The sequence below is a fragment of the Sorex fumeus genome, unplaced genomic scaffold, assembly GCF_029834395.1.
Source record: "Sorex fumeus unplaced genomic scaffold, SorFum_2.1 ptg000047l, whole genome shotgun sequence".
NCBI classification, from domain to species: Eukaryota; Metazoa; Chordata; class Mammalia; order Eulipotyphla; family Soricidae; genus Sorex; species Sorex fumeus.
In genome coordinates, this window is record NW_026606104.1 from 12,111,927 (window position 1) to 12,134,397 (window position 22,471).

At 40.8% G+C, this 22,471-nt stretch overlaps 1 protein-coding gene across 6 annotated transcripts in view; it reads left to right on the top strand.

Annotated features, from left to right (window-relative positions):
- The first annotated feature begins 330 nt into the window (after positions 1 to 330).
- Positions 331 to 22,471, top strand: part of KYAT3 (kynurenine aminotransferase 3) — a 54,969-nt gene continuing 32,828 nt past the window's right edge. Inside the window, exons 1-3 of one of the 6 annotated variants that reach the window (XM_056123131.1) lie at positions 331 to 407; positions 1,063 to 1,120; positions 7,376 to 7,475. In XM_056123131.1, coding sequence (XP_055979106.1) covers positions 7,377 to 7,475 — 99 coding nt within the window. In that variant the 5' untranslated portion in view covers positions 331 to 407; positions 1,063 to 1,120; position 7,376. The other 5 variants (XM_056123132.1, XM_056123134.1, XM_056123135.1 and 2 more) reach the window with 5 other exon arrangements.

Here is a 22,471-nt window from a genome sequence, read left to right on the forward strand (position 1 = left end):
ACTGTCTCCAAGTTCTAACTCGCCACAATCCAATCACACACATGCAATTGAAACAGCCACATACTTACCCAGATCTGGCGCTTCACGCTGCCTTTATTGGCTCGCCTTGAACCAGCAAGGCTCAGCGCAGTTCCCCCCCTCCCCACAACACACACCCGCAGCCAATCAGAGCCCTGAGTCCTGACTTCTTGGCCAATCTCCGGCCAAATCCAGGCACCGCCCCGTAACTCCCTCCAGCCCTGCCCCTTTCACAGCCTCAGGGTAGTCTTTTCCTGCAATCAGCACTCAGGAGCAACCTCTCCACCAATCGGCGCTCGGAATTTGGACTGCCGCCTCAATTCCCGCCCCCGCGCCGGCCAAGTGTAAGAGGGTCGCGCACCCCAGTAAGAGGGAGCCCTGCGAGGCAGGTGAGCTGCAGGCGGGACGTGTACCCGGTTCCGGAGACTGCTGCGGTACCCGGGTGCGGAATCGCGCCGTCCGGGGCCGGGGAGGGTAGGACTTGGCGCGAGCCGCGCTGCAGGCGAGGCGGGGTGGGAGAGCCGTGCAACGTTCTTTCCTTGGGCCGTGGGAAGGGGCGTGCGCCCCCGGTTGCCGGGGTGGCAGCAGACAGGCCACGCGGGGGTTGTTCCCCACGAAGAGGTCACGTCTCTGAGGTCATTGACTTTCTTGGGTGGGTTTTCTGGATTCTCATCCTTTATCTCCCCTCCTCCTCCCTCACCCCATCCCATTATTATTGCTTTCGCAATTTTTGAAGACGATCGAGGGCATAACCCGGAATCCGATTCATCCCTCGTAGGGACTCCTAATAAGAAATAAAAGCTGTTGGAGTCGGAGAAATAATAACAGCGGTAGGGCACTTCCCTTGCACGAGGCAAGGTCTGGGGTTCGATCCCTTATGGTCCTGAGCCCCGCCAGGAGTAATCCCTATACATAGAGCCAGGAGTAAACCCTGAGAACCGCCGGGTCTGGCCTGAAAACAAAAACCTGTTAAGTTACCAACTAAGTAAATCTTTGTGAAATCCATAACTAGTCGGTAAAAGACCAAAAATCTGTTGCCTTCAGACCACAGCAACGCTCGAAGGGCTCCTGCTCGTGCTGCACCTGCTGAAGCCATAGCAAGGTATGTCTCCTGCGCTTAGTTCCAACTAAATCCTGCTAACTTCAACCATTCCGCTGTGTTTCTTCCCTCTGGAGAAATACAAAATGCATGACTTGGCATATGAAGCCTTTTGTTTGTTTGTTTGTTTGTTTGTTGATAGAGCAGCTTTACAGCAGTTTGGGGTCCACCACTGACCTTTTACGTTCCTTCTACAGTGACTTTGAGACATGGTCACACTGGGGTTACCTAACCAGGGCTTGTTCACTCCCTAGATGCCCTCTGGAGTACCAATGAGCGTTTAAACATTCTGGAAGTGGACTGGTAGATAGAACATGAAGTGACAATTATTTTTCTTTTGGTCAGATACCTGCAGCTACCCTGAGCTATGCATTAACTATACCTCTTATTTCATCTTTTCTTTCTTTTTTTTTTACAATATTAAACTTGTGCTCTTTATTTATTTTTTCAATTTTGATTAGTGAAACACCGTGAGGTACAGTTGTGGACATTACAAGTTTTTGTGCTTGGGTTTCAGTTATACAATGATCGAGTACCCATCCCTCCACCAGTGCCCATTCTCCACCACCAATGATCCTTTCATCTTTTCTGAACCTGCACTTAACCAAAACTTTAAGCTGCCCATTGTGGTAAATAAATTGACAGGTTAACTTTCTGTTTGAATTTGAATATGGAGTTCATCTCACATTTGATATGCTGTAATCAGATTTACTAGTTTATCCTGATTCACAGCTGCCGTGATTTCTTTGTAGAACATGATTTTAAATGAGAAACTAGAAAAGTAATTGTTTAGAATTAAAATTCTTTTTCTACAACTTTTTCGGAGAGCCCGGAAAGCTACCGAGAGTATTCGATATGCCAGACACAGTAACAACAAAGTCTCCAATGGAGACGTTACTGGGCCCGCTCGAGCAAATCGACGATCAACGGGAGGGCCTTTACCTTTTACCTTCTACAACTTTTAAACAAAACCCAGATTTATTTACTTACTTTATTGATGACTTTGGTTGGGAATGTTTGTTGCATTAGAAAAATGTGCTCAAAATATATCAAAGTGCAAAGAACCCCCTCTGTGCTATCACTCCAGCCCTTCAGAAATAATAAAACAAGAAATTACCTAGCTCTGAAGTAGCACAAAGACATGAGGATCACAACCCTTTCAGATGCAACTCTGAGGCCATTTGGAGAGAGAAAATGAGGCACCTCCCAGGATGGGTAGATCCCCCTCATTAAAGGAGAAGATTCGAATTTGAAGGACATGGTAAAATGAAAACTTTTGAAAGTGTGGAGGGGGAGAGAGTGAGTGAGAGAGTAACACACTCAAGAGAGAATGCGGGCTTCTCCAAGGGCGGAGAGAGCCCTATACACACTCCAGCATCACACAAGAAAGTACACATCTCATGAGGGAAGATGCGGGCACCACATGTGCTCGGGCGCCACATGTGCTCAGCCACATGGATGCAAGCAGCACATGGGCTAGGGCAGCATACGTGCCCCTCCTTTGTTCAAGGTGGTAAAGGTAAAGGCCCTCCCGTTGATCGTCGATTTTGCTCGAGCGGGCCCAGTAACGTCTCCATTGGAGACTTTGTTGTTACTGTGTCTGGCATATCGAATACTCTCGGTAGCTTGCCGGGCTCTCTGAGAGGGGTGGAGGAATCGAACTCGGGTCGGCCATGTTGGCCGCTTGTAAGGCAAACGCCCTACCCGCTGTGCTATCTTCTCAGGATATCTTGGTCTGGAATGTTCTGGAGTCTTCCCTGGGCTGAAGTGTCTTTTGGAAGATACTGAACTATTGGCTTCTGAATCAGTAAAGTTAATCAGATTAAGGGAGAGGTCCAAGGTAAAAGGTAAAGGCCCTCCCGTTGATCGTCGATTTGCTCGAGCGGGCCCAGTAACGTCTTCATTGGAGACTTTGTTGTTACTGTGTTTGGCATATCAAATACTCTCAGTAGCTTGCCGGGCTGTCCGAGAGGGGCGGAGGAATCGAACTCGGGTCGGCCATGTTGGCCGCGTGTAAGGCGAACGCCCTACCGCTGTGCTATCACTCCAGCCCTTAAAGTAAAGGCCCTCCCGTTGATCATCGATTTGCTCGAGCGGGCCCAGTAACATCTCCATTGGAGACTTTGTTGTTATTGTGTTTGGCATATCGAGTACGTCACGGGTAGCTTGCCAGGCTCTGCCGTGTGAGTGAGATACTCTCGGTAGCTTGCCGGGCTCTCCGAGAGGAGCAGAGGAATCGAACTCGGGTCGGCCATGTTGGCTCCATGCAAGGCAAACGCCCTACCGCTGTGCTATCGAGGTCCAAGGTATTCGAGGAATTTCCTTCTTGGATAAGTGTCCAGTCTCCTCAGGGTCTGTTGCTGGTGCAAGGTGAGGGTCTTATCAGGCCTTAGTTCCTGTTTTCTGCAAGGCTGGCTTTTGCAACTTCAGAGCAATTACTTTCTATTAAATTTACCGCCATCATCACCTGGGGAGGGGGCCTTCCCTCCTTCTTATGCCAACATCAGTCTCAGCTCCCTTAGTAATGAGTAACTTATAGAAGTAACTTATTCAGTTTATGAGTAACTTGCAGAACTTTCTAAGATTCACTTCAGACCAAAGAGTCATCATTGAGTGATAGCACAGCAGTAGGGCATTTGCCTGGCGCGCAGCCAGCCCGGCCGAGCCGGGTTCGATTCCTCTGCCCCTCTCAGAGAGCCCTGCAAGCTACCGAGAGTATCTCGCCCGCACGGCAAAGCCTGGCAAGCTACCCGTGATGTATTTGATATGCCAAACACAGTAACAACAAGTTTCAAAATGGAGACGTTACAGGGCCCGCTCGATCAAATCGATGGACAATGGGAGGAAAGTGTTTGACAGTGTTTGAATATTGAGGAAATGGAAATGCACCAAGAATCAGTGAGTTGCCCAAGAATAAAAATTATTTTGTAATGCTGCAATAAGGACTACAGTTCAGGTATTCTAATTCCTAATCCTAATTCTTCCCCTGCAGTTTCCCTTAAGAATATAGAAGATGCTTTTTTTCACTTGTCTACTTGCATGAAAGTATTTTTGCTTAAATGCCTAAGAAAGTATGCAGAATTTTAAGAAATTGCCATTTTAATGGGGGAAAATTTGTCTTTATGAGTAAGTCTATGATCTTAAATGTGGATTGTTATTTAGTTCTTATCATTTGGTAATAATGTACCTTAAAACTATCTACTGCCTTACCCAATTAATATTTTTCCTTAACAGATCATTTACTGAGAAAATAACAGCTACATCTTTTTTTTTCTTTTTGGGTCACACCTGGTGATACACAGAGGTTACTCCTGGCTCTGCACTCAGGAGTTACTCCTGGCGGTGCTCAGGGGACCATATCGGATGGTGGGAATCAAACCCGAGTCAGCCGCGTGCAAGGCAAACGCCCTACCCGCCATGCTATCTCTCCAGTCCACAGCTACATCTTGATTTAAGAAAACTTGGTCTTTCATTTGAAAGAATAAAGCATAAGTGTTTCCTTTATAAGGATTATTTCACACTAAGAAACATTTAGTATATTATTTTTTATATCTAAGTTTTTGTAGGTTTGAGGCCCTCCCATTGATCGTGGATTTGCTCGAACAGGCCCAGTAACGTCTCCATTGGAGACTTTGTTGTTACTGTGTCTGGCATATCGAATACGTCACAGGGAGTTTGCCAGGGTATGCCGCGCGGGCGAGATACTCTCGGTAGCTTGCCGGGCTCTCCGAGAGGGGCGGAGGAATCGAACTCGGGTCGGCCATGTTGGCCGCTTGTAAGGCGAACGCCCTACCCGCTGTGCTATCGCTCCAGCGATAGGTTTGAGAGTTGGGTAATATTCATATTCATATTCATATTCTTCTAAACCCATGAAAGGTATCCTTTTCTAAAGTTTGAGTCACTGATAGAAACAAAGGAAATAGTGACATCACTATTACAACATTCTCATACTCACGCCTTATGTGAGTCTGTTTGTCTGAAGTTTTTAGAAAACAGTTTTCTTCCACTTCTAAGTGATATAGTAAAACAATTTCAAGTTGCTTTCATCTCCCAATATTAACCTATGTTGATTTCCTCATGTAGAAGTTATTTAGAATTCATGCCTGTGTTGTAGAGTCTATTGAAATGACTACTAACCATATATGAAGTTGTTGGGGGAAGTACAATTCAAGAAGATAATCTAAAATTCAGACATTCTCTGTATCGACCACGGACTTACTATAATTCTTTTCAAATAACTTTCTATCTAACCTTTTTATAAAAATCCTAATTTACTGTGCTTTTCATTTGTTGTGCTTTTACTAGTGCCCATTAACCATTTGATTTTGAAATTAAAGTTGTTTTTTAATTGAAATATTCTATATTTCCTACCTGCTCAAAAATAGTAGGGCGTTTGCCTTGCACGCAGCCAACATGGCCGACCCGAGTTCGATTCCTCTGCCCCTCTCGGAGAGCCCGGCAAGCTACCGAGAGTATTCAATATGCCAGATACAGTAACAACAAAGTCTCCAATGGAGGCGTTACTGGGCCTGCTCGAGCAAATGGATGATCAACGGGAGGGCCTTTACTTTTACTTTACTTACATCTACTGTAATTTAATGCTCTTGACTAAAGTAGAGCTTTAATTTTTTTTAATTCGCAGTATCTTTATAGATGTCTAGTTTTTTTTTTTATTAGTGAAACACCATGAGGTAGTTATAGACTTATAAATTTTTGTGCTTGGGTTTCAGTTATACAATGATCAAGTACCCATCCCTCCACCAGTGCCCATCCTCCACCACCACAGGTCCCAGCCTCCCTCCCACCCCCCATCTCCCCCATCCCACCCTGCCTCTGTGGAAGGGCATTCCCCCTTGTTCTCTCTCTCTTCTTTTGGGTACTGTGTTTTGCAAGAGAGGCATTGAGTGGTGATCATGTTTGGTCTATAGACTACTTTCAGCATGCTTCTCCCACCCTGGGAGGATCCTCACAACACCCTTTTTTTGGTGCTCTCTTCTCTATCTGAGCTTCCTTTTCACCTAGCACGTGTGGCTGGTCTTCAAGTCATGGAGAAAAATTCCTGGTACTAATCTCAGCCATTCCTGGGTCTTAGTCTCCCGTTTTGTTGCTTTATGTTCCCCAGATGAATGCAATCTTTCTGTGTCTATCCCGCTCTTTCTGACTCATTTCGCTTAACATGATACTTTCCATGTAGTACCACTTGTATGTAAATTTCATAACTTCATCTTTTCTAACAGCTACATAGTACTCCGTTGTGTAAATGTACCAAAGTTTCTTTAACCAGTCAATATAGATGTCTAGTTTTAATGACATGCAAAACTGTGTTTTTAAAATGAGACAATAGAATCTGGTGATGAAAGATTTTATCAAAACTGAGTTATTGGAGGCTGGAGTGATAGAACAGCAGGTGGGGTGTTTGCCTTGCACTGGCCAACCCAGATTTGATCCCTAGCATCCCATATCGTCCCCCGAGCACCATCAATAGTAATCCCTGTGTGCGGAGCCAGGAGTAAGCCCTGAATACAACTGGGTATGACCCAGAAAGCCAAACAAATAAACAAACAAAAAACCTGAGTTTTCGAGGTTGGAGAGATAGTACATTGTGGATAGGGTTTATGCCTTGCATGTGGCCAACCTGGGTTTGACCCCCGGTATCCCATATGGTCCCTCAGCACCGGGATTAATTCCTGAGTGCAAATCCAGGAATAACACCTGAGCATCATTGGGTATGGCCAAAAAAAAAAAAAGGACTGAGTTATCATTTATTTTGTATTTATATAAGCTTTTGTTGTCTGTCATAAGCAAGTGTGTAACTATAAGGTAAGTAAAGTATCATGTATTTCCTTTCTTTTATTATTTTAAAATTATTTTTTTGGTTTGTTTTTTTTTTTCTTTTTGGGTCACACCTGGCGATCCATAGGGGTTACTCCTGGCTCTGCACTCAGGAGTTACTCCTGGCGGTGCTCAAGGGACCATATGGGATGCTGGGAATCAAACCCGAGTTGGCCGCGTGCAAGGCAAACGCTCTACCCACTGTGCTATCTCTCCAGCCCTCTTTTTTTGTTTTTAGGCCACACCTAGCAGTGCTCAGGGCTGACTCCTGGCTCTGTGCTCAGGGATTACTCCTGCCTTAGAGAACCATATTGGGTGCTGGGGATCAAACTCAGGTCAACTTCATGCAAAGCAAGTGCCCTACCCACTATACTATTGCTCCAGCCCCTATTTCCTTTCTTTTAAACTGTTTCTTTTATCACGCAGCATGTTTTGGTCCCAGTGGAGATTTGGCTCACTTGGTAGTAACACAAAATTCCTGAAGACAATTTATTCTTCAACAATCCTTGGACGCCCTACTTCTGCTGTAGGTATTGTTTATCACTTATAGATAAAATATTACACCTACTCTGTGATATCAAAAAGAAGAAATTTTTATTGGAATGAGTATTTTCACTGTATAAACTCACATTGTCTTTTGTTGTGGCTAAAACCAGCTTTCACTAAGAAGCTGTGTGCCTGTCTGTGCAGTAGGCAGAAACCTGGGTCTGCATATTTAGCTGAGTTATATTCTCAGTCTTCTCAAATTATGGATTTCTCTGGCTCTTTAGAAATGAGAAAATGGATGAGGGTAGAGTGATGGTACAGAGAGTAAGGTGCTTGCTTTGCTGAAACCTGGATTCAATCTCCAACACTTTATGTGTGCCCCCCCCCCACCAACCCTACCAGGAATGATCCTGAGCACAGAGTCAGGACTAAGCCCTGATCATCACCAATGTTGCTCAAAAATTTTACAAAAAAAAAAAAAAAGAAACAAGCCAGTGGAGATTAGATACATTTATTCAAAAGGTCACTCAACTAGCAAGAAATAAACCAAAATGCCATGTGCACCCCTTTCTGGCTATTAAATTTCAGAGGACAGGTTCCATCTACCCACCAAAGGGTGTTATAGTGACTCCACATGCAGGCCCTGTGACTTCCAGTTTTTCCAAGTGTACCAGGTTAGGTAACAAGTTAGAAAACAAATCCAGAAGTGGGTTATATGTAGGAGTTGATAATTCACCATTTGTTTTTTAGTATTTTTTTTAGTATGTGGCTTGGGAGAAGAATGTGTCAGTATTTCAGAGGAACTGCTCTCAGGTGAATAACTCAATAAGAATCACCTGCCAGATTCATGGACCAACTTTAGAAACCTGATTCAGTTAATCAAGGCATAAAAGATGTTTTTAGAGACAAGTGAAGAAATACAAATGTAGGTTAGGTTTGTGATAACAGAGGAACCTTTGTTAATTAGGTATCATGTGAAGTTAATAAGAAATTGTCCATATTATCCAGAGATAGACACCAAGTATACAAAGTATAAGATTTGCTTTAAAATTATGTAGCAAAAAGAGGTTATTAAAGTAAAATGACATCTATATGGTATGGTTCCATACTGGAAAAGACAGTATAGTGGGTTGGGCTCATCTTGCATGCAGCTGACTTGGGTTCAATTTCTGGTACCCTGTGTGGTCCCCCAAGTGCAACCAGAAGTAATCCCTGAGCTCTACCAGTTCTAACTACCCCGGAAAACACTATACTAGCACTGTGCTCCTGTTGTTCATTGATTTGCTTGAGTTGGCACCAGTAAAGTTTCACAATGTTGTGAGACTTGTTGTTACTGTATTTGGCATATCGAATAGGTCACAGGTAGCTTGCCAGGCTTTGCCAAGTGGGCGAGATACTCTTGGTAGCTTGCCGGGCTCTCCGAGAAGAGCAGAGGAATCGAACCCAGGTTGGCTGTGTGCAAGGCAAATGCCCTACCCACTGTGCTATCACTCCAGCCCACCCCTGAAAACAAATGAATAAAAATAAAATATAAATTAGCTAGAAAAATTAAAATTAAAAGGGATGAGCAACAATTCTTTGTGATTATAGAATCTGAACAATGTAATATTACAGTTAAACTTTTCCTATTATGTTATGAAATTTCCATTTCTGAAAATCAGGAATGGGTTGAATAATGGCTAAATAATATCATTCTCAACATTTATGTAGGTTTGAAATTTATATAAACCATTATGACTTTTATAAAACCATCACCAACTCTCCGTCTGCGTGAAAATGTGTAAACTAGTCACACAGATAAGTTGACCATGCTTTCACTATCTGGTCAATGAAAAAGGTCAATGAAAATTCTGTCTGCAGAATTGTCTCTTCCTGGCTATTCCACCATTCCCTTGGTTTAGGCCATCAATGCAGAGATATTGGTTGAAGCAAAGGAATAGGAAGAACAGGTGCATTCACCTAAAAGGATGTTACTAAGGATGTTCATTGTGATGAACGTCAACAACAGAATAAACATGACCACGGTATGTCCTGAAACATGTTCTGTAAACTTGGTGTATACTTTGAAAAACATGTGGGTAATTTTTATGCACATTCCTAATAAGAACCACTTATAAATCACTAGCCAAATTTTTAGGTTATTTAGGCAGTATTCAGCCCTTTTCCGCTTTAGCAATCACATCAGAAAAGTTCCTGTAGTGCATCAAAACCTTTGCAGTTAAACTAGTCCCACAGATAAGTTGACCATGCTTTCACTATCTGGTCAATGAAAAAGGCAGCATGATGAGTTTTTCCAAAGTCACTGTCACTGTCACTGTCCTCCCGTTGTTCATCAGTTTGCTCGAGCGAGCCCAGTAACATCTCCATTGTGACAATTGTTACTGTGTTTGGCATATCGAATACATCACGGGTAGCTTGCCAGGCTTTGCTGTGCGAACGAGATACTCTTGGTAACTTGCCGGGCTCTCTGAGAGGGGCGGAGAAATCGAACTCGGGTCAGCCATGTTGGCCGCTTGCAAGGCAAATGCCTTACCTGCTGTGCTATCGCTCCAGCCCTTTTCCAAAGTAGTAGCAATAAATTTAAGAAAGACCAGAACCAGCCATCACTACTTAATGTAAACCTGTTTTCCCCAGAAAATTCCTGTCATCCACAGTATTATTGACCTCAAACACTTACTCTCAAAATTAACTGAAGGGACCAGGGATGTAACTCAGTGTTTGAGTACTTGCTTTGTGTGTATGAGGCCCTGGATTCCCTCCCGGGCACCAAAAATAGAAAGGGTGCCACAGAGCAAGCGAAAATAATGATGTGGAATGTGCTGTGCTCTTTCTGTATCGTCTGCCTTTATTTTCTAATCTTTATTTTCTTCGAAGTGAAGTAAAGGTTTACTGGGGAAGGATAATAATTTTGTGTGGAGGTGGGTGCCAGTGGTGAGGGGTGAGCGGAGGCCTCACACTCCACAGTGGCCAGGGCATCAAAGCTTACCCTGACTGTGCACTCAGGATAACTTCTGGCAGAGTTCAGGGAACCATATGTGGTAAAAAAGGTAAAGGTAAAGGCCCTCCCGTTGATCGTCGATTTGCTCGAGCGGGCCCAGTAACATCTCCATTGGAGTGGTAACTGGGATTAAACCCATGATGACTGTGTGCAAGGCAAGCACCCAGTACCCTATACGATTGCTCTGGCTCCACACAAGGATGATCATTCTAAGGACAATATGAGAGTCTTCAGGGAGAGAGAGAGATGAAAGGGCCAAAAGAAAGGAATTGTGTGTGGTAAAGGCAGCCATGCACAGCCCCAAGGTGGGTGCTATAAGGGAAATAGATTATGTACCCAGAGTAAGAAGGCAGGTGACCAGAATGAAGAGCCTGTAAAAATATGTGTTGTTCCTAAAACTTTCAATAGATCACTTAAATCTTTCAATAAATCATTTGCATTTAAATGTTTTAATAGCATGAAGGACTGGAGCATATTCTTTACCTATGCAAGACCCAAATTATTTCCCAGTGTTTCATTGCCTTCCAAGCTACTCTGGGTATGGCCTGATGACTTCCAGCTCTTCAGGGTGGACTCAGGTAGCTCCTTATCACCATGCTTGAGCACTGAACCAGCAAGGCCACGCTGCAGAACCAAGTGCTGCTGAGAGTAGCCCCTGGGTCCCAGGCAACTCCCCCACCCATAGTAGTAACACAACAACTGCAATAATAACAAAGGGGGCGGAGTGCAAAGAAAGAAAGGAAGTGTGCTATATAGGAAGAAAAGAAAGAAGGAAAACCCAAAACAAAATCACTTCCCCCTATGTAATACCTCAATCATTAAAGTTTAGAAAATTTGTATTATTCTCTGGTCTCAGAAAGCCAGAGAAAAGATTGATAGGGAGAAAGAAAGAGGAAACAAGAAAAGACAGACCGAATAATTGTTTGTGAGAGATCTTAAGTCCCACCTCCTAATAATTAAGTGATACCTTTTGTGAAGCTAGTCATTATTTGAGGTTGAGCCATTCATATTACAATTTGTAGCCCATTGGTTTTTCTCTTCTCTCATTAATAGTCTACTGACTGCTTATCCTCAAAATGGCCTTTTCTTCTCAAGGAAGCTATTCTATATTACTGATTACTACGTATCCCATATGTGTCAAATCCAGTAGAATGTATAATACCAAATATGAACCCTTGTATGAACTATGGACTATGGACTATGGGGATAATAGTGTGTCAGTGTTGGTTCATTGACTATACTAAATGTACCCCTTTGACTGGGAGGATTAGTACAGAGGGGCAGGGGGCGAGGGGGTGGCACTGTGGCAAGGAGATACATGGAAATCCTCCAGTCAATTTTGTTGTAAGTCTAAAATACCCTTAAAAAGGTTATCACCATTTTTAATGGGGCTTTTGGTTTTTCAGTATCCAACAGAAAAAAGCAGAAATGTTTCCTTTGTATCAACCAAACAACTTTCCCTACTTCAGTCTGTATTTCCCTAAAGAAATCACAACCCTCTTTTTGCTGTGAAAATCTTGTCATACATTTACTCCAGACCCAACATATCTTTACCACTGTTTAAAAAAAACATGATAATTAGATCAGGGAGATAATACAAAGGTTCAAAACTTCATATGTACTTGGGTATGACCAAAGTTTGATCCCTGGCACTTCATAGTCCTCACAGAACAATAGGTGTGACCCTGCTAGTCCCAGCATTTCCAGGATGGGTCCAGTGGCCCCCAGCACCATGGGGCTCCAAACAATATCATATCACATGGTCTGGCATCCAAAAGTTTGCTAGGAAGAACCCCAGGCCTTCTGAGTACTGCTTGAAAATTCATCTAAATAAATTCAGATAATCTGATTTGCTTTCTGAAATAGTACATTCAAGTAGTCTTTTCATTCATGATGTAAAAAATAGTGTTTACAGGTTGCATGGGATAGGCTTTTATATAATCATAGTGTTAGATAAGAAAAGAAATATTTCAGAGAAAGTCACCCTCCCAGAGAAGAAAGTGGGGGTATGCATGTGGGAGGGGGTCTTAGGTAGATCGTCTCACAAGTTTAGACCAGGAAGCTCCAGAAATTCCACTTTTTGAAGGAGATTGGACCTGACGTTAGTAAGTCCTGCTGGGGTTTGACGCAAAAAAAAAAAAAAAAAAAAAAGACTCCAATTTTACCTGTTGTTTATTTTGGCACCACCTCTAATATAAAGTTACTCATTTTCCTTGTTGCATATCTGAGAACCTTTTCCCCTTTTCTACTGGACACAGGTATTTAAGTATATGCTGTATACCAAGAGTGGGCTTTTTCACTGTGGATTTAACTTATTTAGTCATCAGGGGGTAGGCATTCCTTTTCCTTATTACAAATGAGGAATATGCGTTTTAGAGAACCTGCCTGCTATGATAATACTTTTATGTCTGATGTGGCTGGCTTTCGTTAAACTTTCTGAGTACAGGCACACTGTGTCAAGGACACACAGTGACACTCCAGGCCACAGTGCTTGGTAGGTTTATGAGGAGCTGTGTTTGGACTTGTGCCTTATCTAGAGTTGTGCTTCATCCTGTAAAAGTGCCTAGCAGAAACTACCTGTCTCCTGGTCTTCAGTTTCCAAGAGTTTAGTTTGATTCTTTGCAACCTTATTCTAACTAGCAATGGGGGTGATGGAGTGTTGATTGTATGTAAACTGAAAAGGTAAAAGAACTCGCCCTTATATTTGATTGAGCTCAGTCATTTGATTTATTTAGTTCCTCAATTATGATCTTTGCTTAGATCCATTTTTCTCAGAAAATAAATCAGGCTCCTTTTTCTCTTGTCCTGACTTCATCCCCTGGTATTCCAGTCTATACCTATTCTATCAATACCATTCTATCAGCTCTCTAGTTTAAAGAAACACTTTTTTCAATAATATTTTTTCTAAAGGTACATAATCAAGCATAATTTTTAGAAAAAGGTGAAGTCAGGCTCATAGAAATATAGAAAAGAACATATGTTAAAGATTTTTATTAAATAGAACAGAAATTATATCCCCTTCAAAGGAAAAGTCAAATAGCACAAATTTATATACAGTAAAAAATTGAATTGTAAATGAAGGTAGAGCTAGTTTTTCCACAGGGTGTAGAGAAATCAATTAAAATTATAGGCCAGAGTTCACATATCTCTTCATCAACTTCAGTTTACAAAGGTGCAAATGATTCCAAGACTAATTCTAAACCTTTTCAGTCATTGCATAATTTTCATTCATTTTTTTCTACTTATTATATTATCTATTACAGGGAATCCATGTATATATGTTCCTTTCACTCATTTCTTTAGTCAACATATATATATACATATTTATATATGTCAAATACACAGCAGAGCCTGGCAAACTCCCCATGGCATATATGCCAAAAACAGTAACAAGTCTCACAATGGAGATGTTACTGGTGCCCGCTCAAGCACAACAGGAGGACAGTGCTACAGTGTTACATATATCAAATAGCTACAACATATTGGGTATAAGAACTATACAACAAAGCGACCAAACCAAAATTCCATTTAGGTCCAGAGAATTGCTTAAAGAACTAGAGTGTGATTTTTGAACCTGGTTTCAATCTCTACATTTCATAGTTCTCCTGAGCACCACTGGAAGTGACCCCTGAGCTAGGAGGAGCTTCCAAGCACAACTGGGTGTGAGCCAAAAACCAAAGCAAACAAACAAGTTCCATTTAAATGTGTCTCTCTGAGCTATAACTGATTGTTGTTTTGTTGTTCTACTAGTTCAACTAGTTCTACAAACCCTACCTTGCATTTCTTTCCATTTCTGAATTTGTTTACTACCATTACGGGAACTTTCTGGTTTTCTTATGCCATCTAGTGGCAAAAGCATGTAATTTGCCTTTTGTTATTAATGTTAATGCCTTTGGAAAATATCTAAAATCTTAGATGATTTTGGTAATAAGGTTGAGGAGCAAATGAAGGAAGAGGACATGAATTTCAGAATACCCAGGCAGCTTTTCTCATTTTCTGTTCTTTTTGTGGGGGCCAGCATTGCTCAGGCGCTGCCTTCCAGCTTGTTTTTCAGGGGTCATTCCTTCAGGAGCTCAGGAGACTATATGCTGTCTGGGAACTAAATGTGGGTCTCGTGCACACAAAGCAAGCACTCTGGCTCACTGAATTATCTCTGGCCCTTACTTTTTTTTTTTTTTGTTTCATGGGGTCAGAGAGATGGTACAGCAGGTAGGAAGCTTGCCTTACATGTGGCTGACCTGGGTTTGATCCCCGGCATTCCCTGATTCCTGAATGCAGTCCCAGGAGTAACCCCTACGCACCATAGAGTATGGCTTTAAAAAAAAACACACACAATCCCTCGCACCTGTATGTTTCCCTGAGTCCTCCTAGAATTATCCCTGAATACAGAGACAAGAGTAAGCCACAAGCATTGCCATGTGTGGCCCAAAAACAAAAACAAAAAAGCATTAAGAAATTATAGGAGGAAGTGCAGGGTATGTTCTTAGAATTCTACGGGTCTAGGGAGAGAGAACAGCAGGTAGGATGCTTGCCTTGCATGCAGCAGACCCAGGTTCTATCCCCCGCATCCCACATAGTCCCCCAAGAACTGCTGGGAGTGATTCCTGAATAAAGAGCCAGGAGTGACACCTGAGCATAACCAGCTGTGGCCCAAAGATATCTCCTCCCCCGCCAAAAAATGCTTTTGTTGTTTTCTTTGTTTTGGGCTTGGGGTCATACCTGGCTGTGCTCAGGGTTTACTCCTGACTCTGCTTATGGATCACTCCTGGCACTGCTCAAGGGGGCCATATTCCATGCTGGAAATCGAACATAGGTTGGCTGCATGGAAAGCCAGCACCTTACCCGCTGTACTATCCAGCTAATGGCCCTAAAATTTTTAATGAATGTTATGCTTAGAGAAGGGCTGGAGCGATAGCACAGCGGTAGGGCGTTCGCCTTACAAGCGGCCAACATGGCCGACCCGAGTTCGATTCCTCCGCCCCTCTCGGAGAGCCCGGCAAGCTACCGAGAGTATTCGATATGCCAGACACAGTAACAACAAAGTCTCCAATGGAGACGTTACTGGGCCCACTCGAGCAAATCAACGATCAACGGGAGAGCCTTTACCTTTACCTTTATGCTTAGAGAAATATGGATTCAGAAGACTGAACAGAAACTGCATTCCCATATATACTCCCCTATCCTTCCATTACATAACCTCCCACGTTTTCTAACATACCTAATAGAGTGTTATGGTTCTTACAATGAACTTAAGTTGACAGTATTGTTACCCAAAGTCTGTAGAGTTGCTGGAGTATACTTTTGTGTTATATATTCTGTGGGCTTTGAGAAATGTGTAAGATGTGTAATCACAAGTTCATATTAATGGAATATTCTCTTATTTACATTTCCCTCTCCACAGGTCCTGGAAACCACTCTGTTTACAATATTGCTTTTTCCAGAATGCATATAGTTGAAATCATAGTTGTAACCTTTTCTGATTAATTTCTTTAGAGATGTGCATTTAAGGCTCTTCCATGTCTTTTTAAATTTTTATTTATTTTTTATTACTATGGTATAGTAGTAAAGTTTCAATAGTGTTAAAGTTTTTGTTATTAATGTAAAAAGTAATAGTGCGTCTCACCACCAAAGTGCTCATAACCCTCCACCCCATTGCTATGTCACATCCTGTTTGATCTTCCTTCCCCCTCTCTCCTCACCCACTCTGTTGATTGATGGTTATAAATTTGGTACACACTGTTATTTCCTTCAGCCACCACCATGTGTTCTAGACCCTCTGTCTATGTTCCCATATGATAACTCATTTGTTTTTGGTACTAGTTAATATTCTCTTGTCTGAATATGCCATGATTTATTATCCATTCACTTGCTGAAGGTATCTTGCTTGCTTCCAAATTTTGACAGTTAGGAATAAAACTGCTAGAAATACCTATATGAAGGTTTTTATATGGACATGAATTTTACCTCTTCAGTAAATGCCAAAGATCTTAATTGCTGGATATTATAGCTTTATTTTTATAAGAAACTACCATGGAAGCGTTTTAAAATCAGCTTTATCTAGATACAATAAAATGGATACATTTAGAGTGCAGAGCTCATTGTTTATTTTTATATGCTTATAGCATATATGGAGATTCAATAACATAGGAGCATTTTGCTAGTCTCTAACTGCATTCGGTATTTTCATGTTCTTTGTAGTACCTCCCCGAACTATTCATTATTGTCACCATATGTTAGAGACATGAACTATGAAGAACATTTTAAGGTGAGAAGATTCAGGGGTCCTGCATGCAAAACATGTGCTCCAGAAAGTTTTTTCTTAATATTTTTTCTACTTGTTTTTGTTTTTGTTTTGTTTTAGGGGCACTCGTTAGAGCTCAGGAGTTCCTCCTGGCTCTGCACTCAGGAGTTACTCCTGATGGCGCTCAGGGGACCATCTGGGATGATCTCTACCCTTGTACTGACACTTTGGCCCTCCAAAGTAGATCTTCATTTTTGAAAAATGACAAAAAGAACAATATCATTGTGGTTTTTGGGACACAAATATATGTAATGTGTTAATTAATAAAAAATAGATACATATGTGTATATATTCCTCATATATTCTAATTCAGGACTTCTTCAACTTTTTCTACGTGTGGCTCCTTCTCATCTAAGAAAGTTTTATGGGACCCTGAGTAGACAAGTTTATAAAATAAACATACAGATGAAACACTTCTTGATAATAAATCATAAATTTAAAAGTTATATTACCCCTAGGATGACAACCCAGTGTTTAAGAAACTAGGATATAGCTGGGCCAGAGCCATACTACAGCAAGTAAGACTAAGACACTTGCCTGATATAGCCAACCTGACTCCTACGTACCCCATATGATCCCCAAACACAACACTGTCAGGAGTGAAACCTGAGTGCAAAGCCAGGAGTGACTCTGAGTATCACTAGGTGTGCCCCCCATAAGAAACTAGGATATATATCACTTATATAGAGATACACCTTTTGTATATTTTTAAATTTAAAATATGGGGAGCAGAATGATTTGATCCCTGGTACCCTAAAGGTCCCCTGAGCGCTGCCAGGAGTGATCCGTGAGCACAGTCAGTTGTAAGCCTTCAGCACCACCAGGTGTCGCTCAAAAACAAAATGTCTATGTTTAAATTTATTAAGTTTAAATACAAAATTTAAATGTAATTTGTAACAGCAAAGTTATTATGTGTGGTGGCTGGAGTGGTAGTACAGCGGGTAGGGTATTTGCCTTGCATGAGGCCGACCTGGGTTTGATTCCCAAGCATCCCATGTGGTCCCCTGAGCACCGCCAGGAGTAATTCTTGAGTGCATGAGCCAGGAGTAACCCCTGAGCATTGCTGGGTGTGACCCAAAAAGGAAAAAAAAAGTTATTATGCGTGATTAGCTTATATAAAACTAGGTTATTTTATATCTTAAGGATATTTGTCATCTTTTTGTGATAATACTTGTGTCATGATATGGCATGTACCTTCTACAACAAACTTGAAAACAAAAAATGATAAAGTAGGAATAATGTCATTAAATGCAAAATAGCCCATTAATAGAGGAATAGATGTACAAAAAATGGTACATAACTTGGAATATTACAACAATCTAAAAATAAAAATTCAAAAATGATGGAGAATTTATAATATGTTAAAGATACTGGGTTTTTTAGGACAATTTTTCAAATGGTCCCTGTTATTGTAACTATAAATACATAATACATATCTTAAATATAACAGATGTTAGCTGGAGAGATTGCTCAACAAGCTGAGCACATGATTTGCATGCAGCTATCGTGGGTTTGATCCTTGACACCACATGGCCCCCTAAGTACAGCCGGAAGCAATCCTCGAGCTCAGATCCAGAAGTCACATTTGAAGCCTTTTAGGTGTAGCCCCAAAACCCAAAAAAAATAAAATGAAAAAAAAGCTATTCTGACTAGCCTACCAGCCAGGTACCCCAGTAAAGAGATATTCAACATATTAGGCTTATATTTTGGTCAAAACTAGTCTTGAGTCCATCTATATCTCATGCCCAGTTAGTGTCTTGAGTTCTGGCCCCATTATCTGCTTTGTATTCAAAGATTTTCTTTGTCTTTCTAAGCTTTCTTGAACTTTCTATCTTCTGTACACCTGATTCAAAGCCTGTGATTCATAGATATTAACTACTGTAATGTGTTGCCAGCATTAATGTGCTATTTGAGAAAACTTCTACAACTGTCCTATTTTTTCTAAAAAATCGAACTTTATAAGCATGGTTCTAAAAGTTTATACAAACAAAAGTTTAATATGCTAGAATCTTAGGATATTGGTCAATATTTTTTTTCTTCCTTCTAACCTTTCCTTTTTCTAGCACCAGTGCAGAAAACATTTCAAACTCTTTTCTCATCTCTGTCAAGAGTGACACCTAGTGGTGATTCTATGGAGCTGCATGTTCAAGTTAAAATTTCTGGAAAAGAAAATTCTGCCCCCACACTTCCTTTCGGCATGTACTAAGTCAGCTCTTCCAGCGTCTGCAGCCTCCTGTATTGTCATATTTATTTTGAACTTTGCCAGCCCCACAAATTACACAGAAAATTTCTTAAAAGGGATATGTAGGGGGCTGGAGCAATAGCGCAGCGGGTAGGGCGTTTGCCTTGCACGCGGCCAACCCGGGTTCAATTCCCAGCATCCCATATGGTCCCCTGAGCACTGCCAGGAGTGATTCCTGAGTGCAGAGCCAGGAGTAACCCCTGTGCATTGCCAAGTGTGGCCAAAAAGCCAAGAGAGAGAGAGAGAGAGAGAGAGAGAGAGAGAGAGAGAGAGAGATGTAGATCCCTTAAAGCATTTCCTTAAAATGGGTAAAATAGGTTCCAGCCCCACGAATCACACAAAATTGTTCCTTAAAATAGATAATGTCTACATAGAGTACAAATATATAGAAAGTCATATAAGTGATATAAACATATATGAATATCTTGCTAAACACATACCAGTGAATAAATGTTAAATAATCCTGCTCTGCTCTGAGAGTTTTCAATCTAAAGGAGGATATAGTCCAGAGAATGAGAAAATACATTAGATGTAAATGCCCTATGTGGTAGGAACCTGTTGGAGGAGCACCTTATATGACATGGAATTAGCTCTCAGGTGGAAAAGTCTCACCTGAGAACAGAAGGGAGCAATGGAGTAGGAATTAGTGCAGGGGAAGTAGGGGTTGGATTTTCTCTAAGCCATTTATTCTCAGCAGGGACATAATACCCCAAAAGGGGAGAACATTTGTGCTTGACTAGTGAAAAAATCTTAACTATTGCAACATTTGGTGACCATGCAGAGCTCAACCTTAACAAAAATTCATTCCTTAATATTTCATTGGGGTTAGGGCGTTATTTAGAAAACATCTGAAAGTTCCCTCAGACAAATACTGGATGATCTCACTCAAATATATAGAGGGGGGAAAAGTGGGAAATAGACCTTTTTTGTAGATGACAGACACTTGACCTTGGATTACAAAATTGAAATTACCAAGCAGTTTGGAGAGGGCAGGGAGACAATGAAGAAGTGGACTGGAAGCAAAATAATGACAATGGGCAATTTGGTGGTGGTGAGGTGCATTACCTGTACATTGAGACTATAAATGTTAACAGTATGGTTGAGTCGAGATTCAAACCCCAGCGCCCCATGTGGTCACTGGGCATCATCAGGAGTGACCTGAGCACAGAGTTAGAGTAAGCCCTGAGCACCACCCTTACCTTCTTCCCAAAAATAAGGAAAGGAGATTGATAAACACTGCATAGAGATATAAGGTGAAGGTAGAGAGAATGTAGAATTTTAAAATATTAGAGTAGTTACCACTCCTGGGAATATATTCCAGAGAGGCAAAAAAGTATAGTCGAAGTGACATCTGCAATTGTTTGTTCATTGCAGCACTCTTTACAATAGCCAGAATCTGAAAAAAACCTGAGTGCCCAGGAACAGATGACTGATTAAAGAAACTTTGGTAGTTTACACAATGGAGTACTATGTAGCTGTTAGAAAAGACGAAGTCACGAAATTTACATACAAGTGGTACTACATGGAAAGTATCATGTTAAGTGAAACGACTCAGAAAGAAAGGGATAGACATAGAAAGATTGCATTCATCTGGGGAACATAAAGTAACAAAATAGGAGACTAACACCCAAGAATAGCCGACATTAGGACCAGGAATTTTACTCCATGGCTCGGAGGCCAACCACACATACTAGGAGAAAGGGGAGCTCAGATAGAGAAGGGAGCACCAAATAAAGAGTATTGGGAGGATCCTCCCAGGATGGGAGAAGCATGCTTAAAGTAGACTATAGACCAAACATGATTGTCACCCATTGCCTCTTTTGCAAACCACAACACCCAATAAGAGAGAGAGAACAAAAGAGAATGCCCTGCCACAGAGGAGGTGGGGGGGATGGGGGAGATGGAGGGTGGGAGGGATACTGGGATCCGTAGTGGTGGGAAATGGGCACTGGTGGAGGGATGGGTATTTGATCATTGTATAATTGAAACCCAAGCACAAAAATTTGTAAGTCTACAACTATACCTCATGATGTCTCATTAATAAAAATTTTTTTTAAAAAAATTAGAGTAGTTGAAGTAAGAGTTTGGAAGAAGCAAAGGGGGTGAAAGTACTAAAAAGAGGCTGGACACAAATTTTAAGAAAATTAAACCTGAAAATGCATATGGACCTCAATTATGTAAATATTTTAAGTAAAATTGGACTATATAAATTATTTACTGAAGATTTTGCTTTCTTTTTATGGTGAATGTGTACTTTGTGTTGTAGTCATGCACTGAAATAAATCATTGGGTTGTAAATATTTTTTAGAGATGCTAGGGACCTTTGTTAAAATATCTTTTTCTGTCTATCATACTGGGATTTATGTAGGCTTATATTATAGTCTCTAGAATAGCACCATCATAAGGTGGGTGCTTATTCATAATTGACCTCTACAGAATTTGTCTAATCTTTATTTCAGGAATTAAAAATATGAGAATAAAATTGTTTAGGATTTGGTTTTGTTCTTTTGGTTTCATAACTGGAATAAAATGAGAACAGTGTACTATTTAATAACCACTATTATTTTCTTTCTCATCAATTGAAAGAGATTAACTTTCATTTTTATTAGAAAATTCTTTGCAAAAATTTTAATTATTTTAATACCCAACATCCTGTTAACAATGAACTCAAAGCTAATTCCATGCTTTTGATGAATAGTATAAGCATAATTTTAAGGTTAAAGAACTAAAAAAGTAATTACTGTGCAATACTTTTATGTTTTAATATTTTTCTACCATTCTTCTAGCTAACTTCACATAATAAACCCTGATTTAAATGTCTGATATGCTTTTACAGAGGTAGCATTTTAGTAAATTTTTTATTATTTAAAATTAAGTCTAAAATACAGAAGTGGTTCTAACTGTGGTTCTATTGGCAAACTATCTGAGTTCATATCCTGAGTTAAATCAGTTTAAGTTTAAATGTTACTAACTTTCTTTTGTAAACTTGGGGCGATATATAAAATACGACATCTTATCCTCTCTAGCTCTCTTAGCAAATCAAGACTCATAATAGAACAACTACATGAGATTGCGAGTACTAAATGAACTAGTTATGTAAAGCACTTAGAAAAGTGCCAGGTCCATCCTCAGTACTCAGTAATGTTACCTATTATTATTTTGAACCCCTTATTGAGTAGTTTCAAAAAAAACATTCATTGAGTGCTTCCTGTGTACCACAAAGAGAGCTACTTGTGAAATTCTTAGTACATCTTGTGTAATAGGTCTTTAGAGCCTGAGTCAACATCTTTGCAACTTTTTTTTTTGTAGGAGTACTGCTATTTATTCAGCCACTGATTAGCTGATTGAATTCGGCATGAACTGCACCTTAATTTTTTTTATTTTTCTTATTTTTATATTTATTTATTGAATCACTGTGGGAAAAGTCACTAAGCTTTCAGGTTTAAGTCATACATTGATCAAACACCTTTCCCTTCACCAGTACTCATTTTTCAC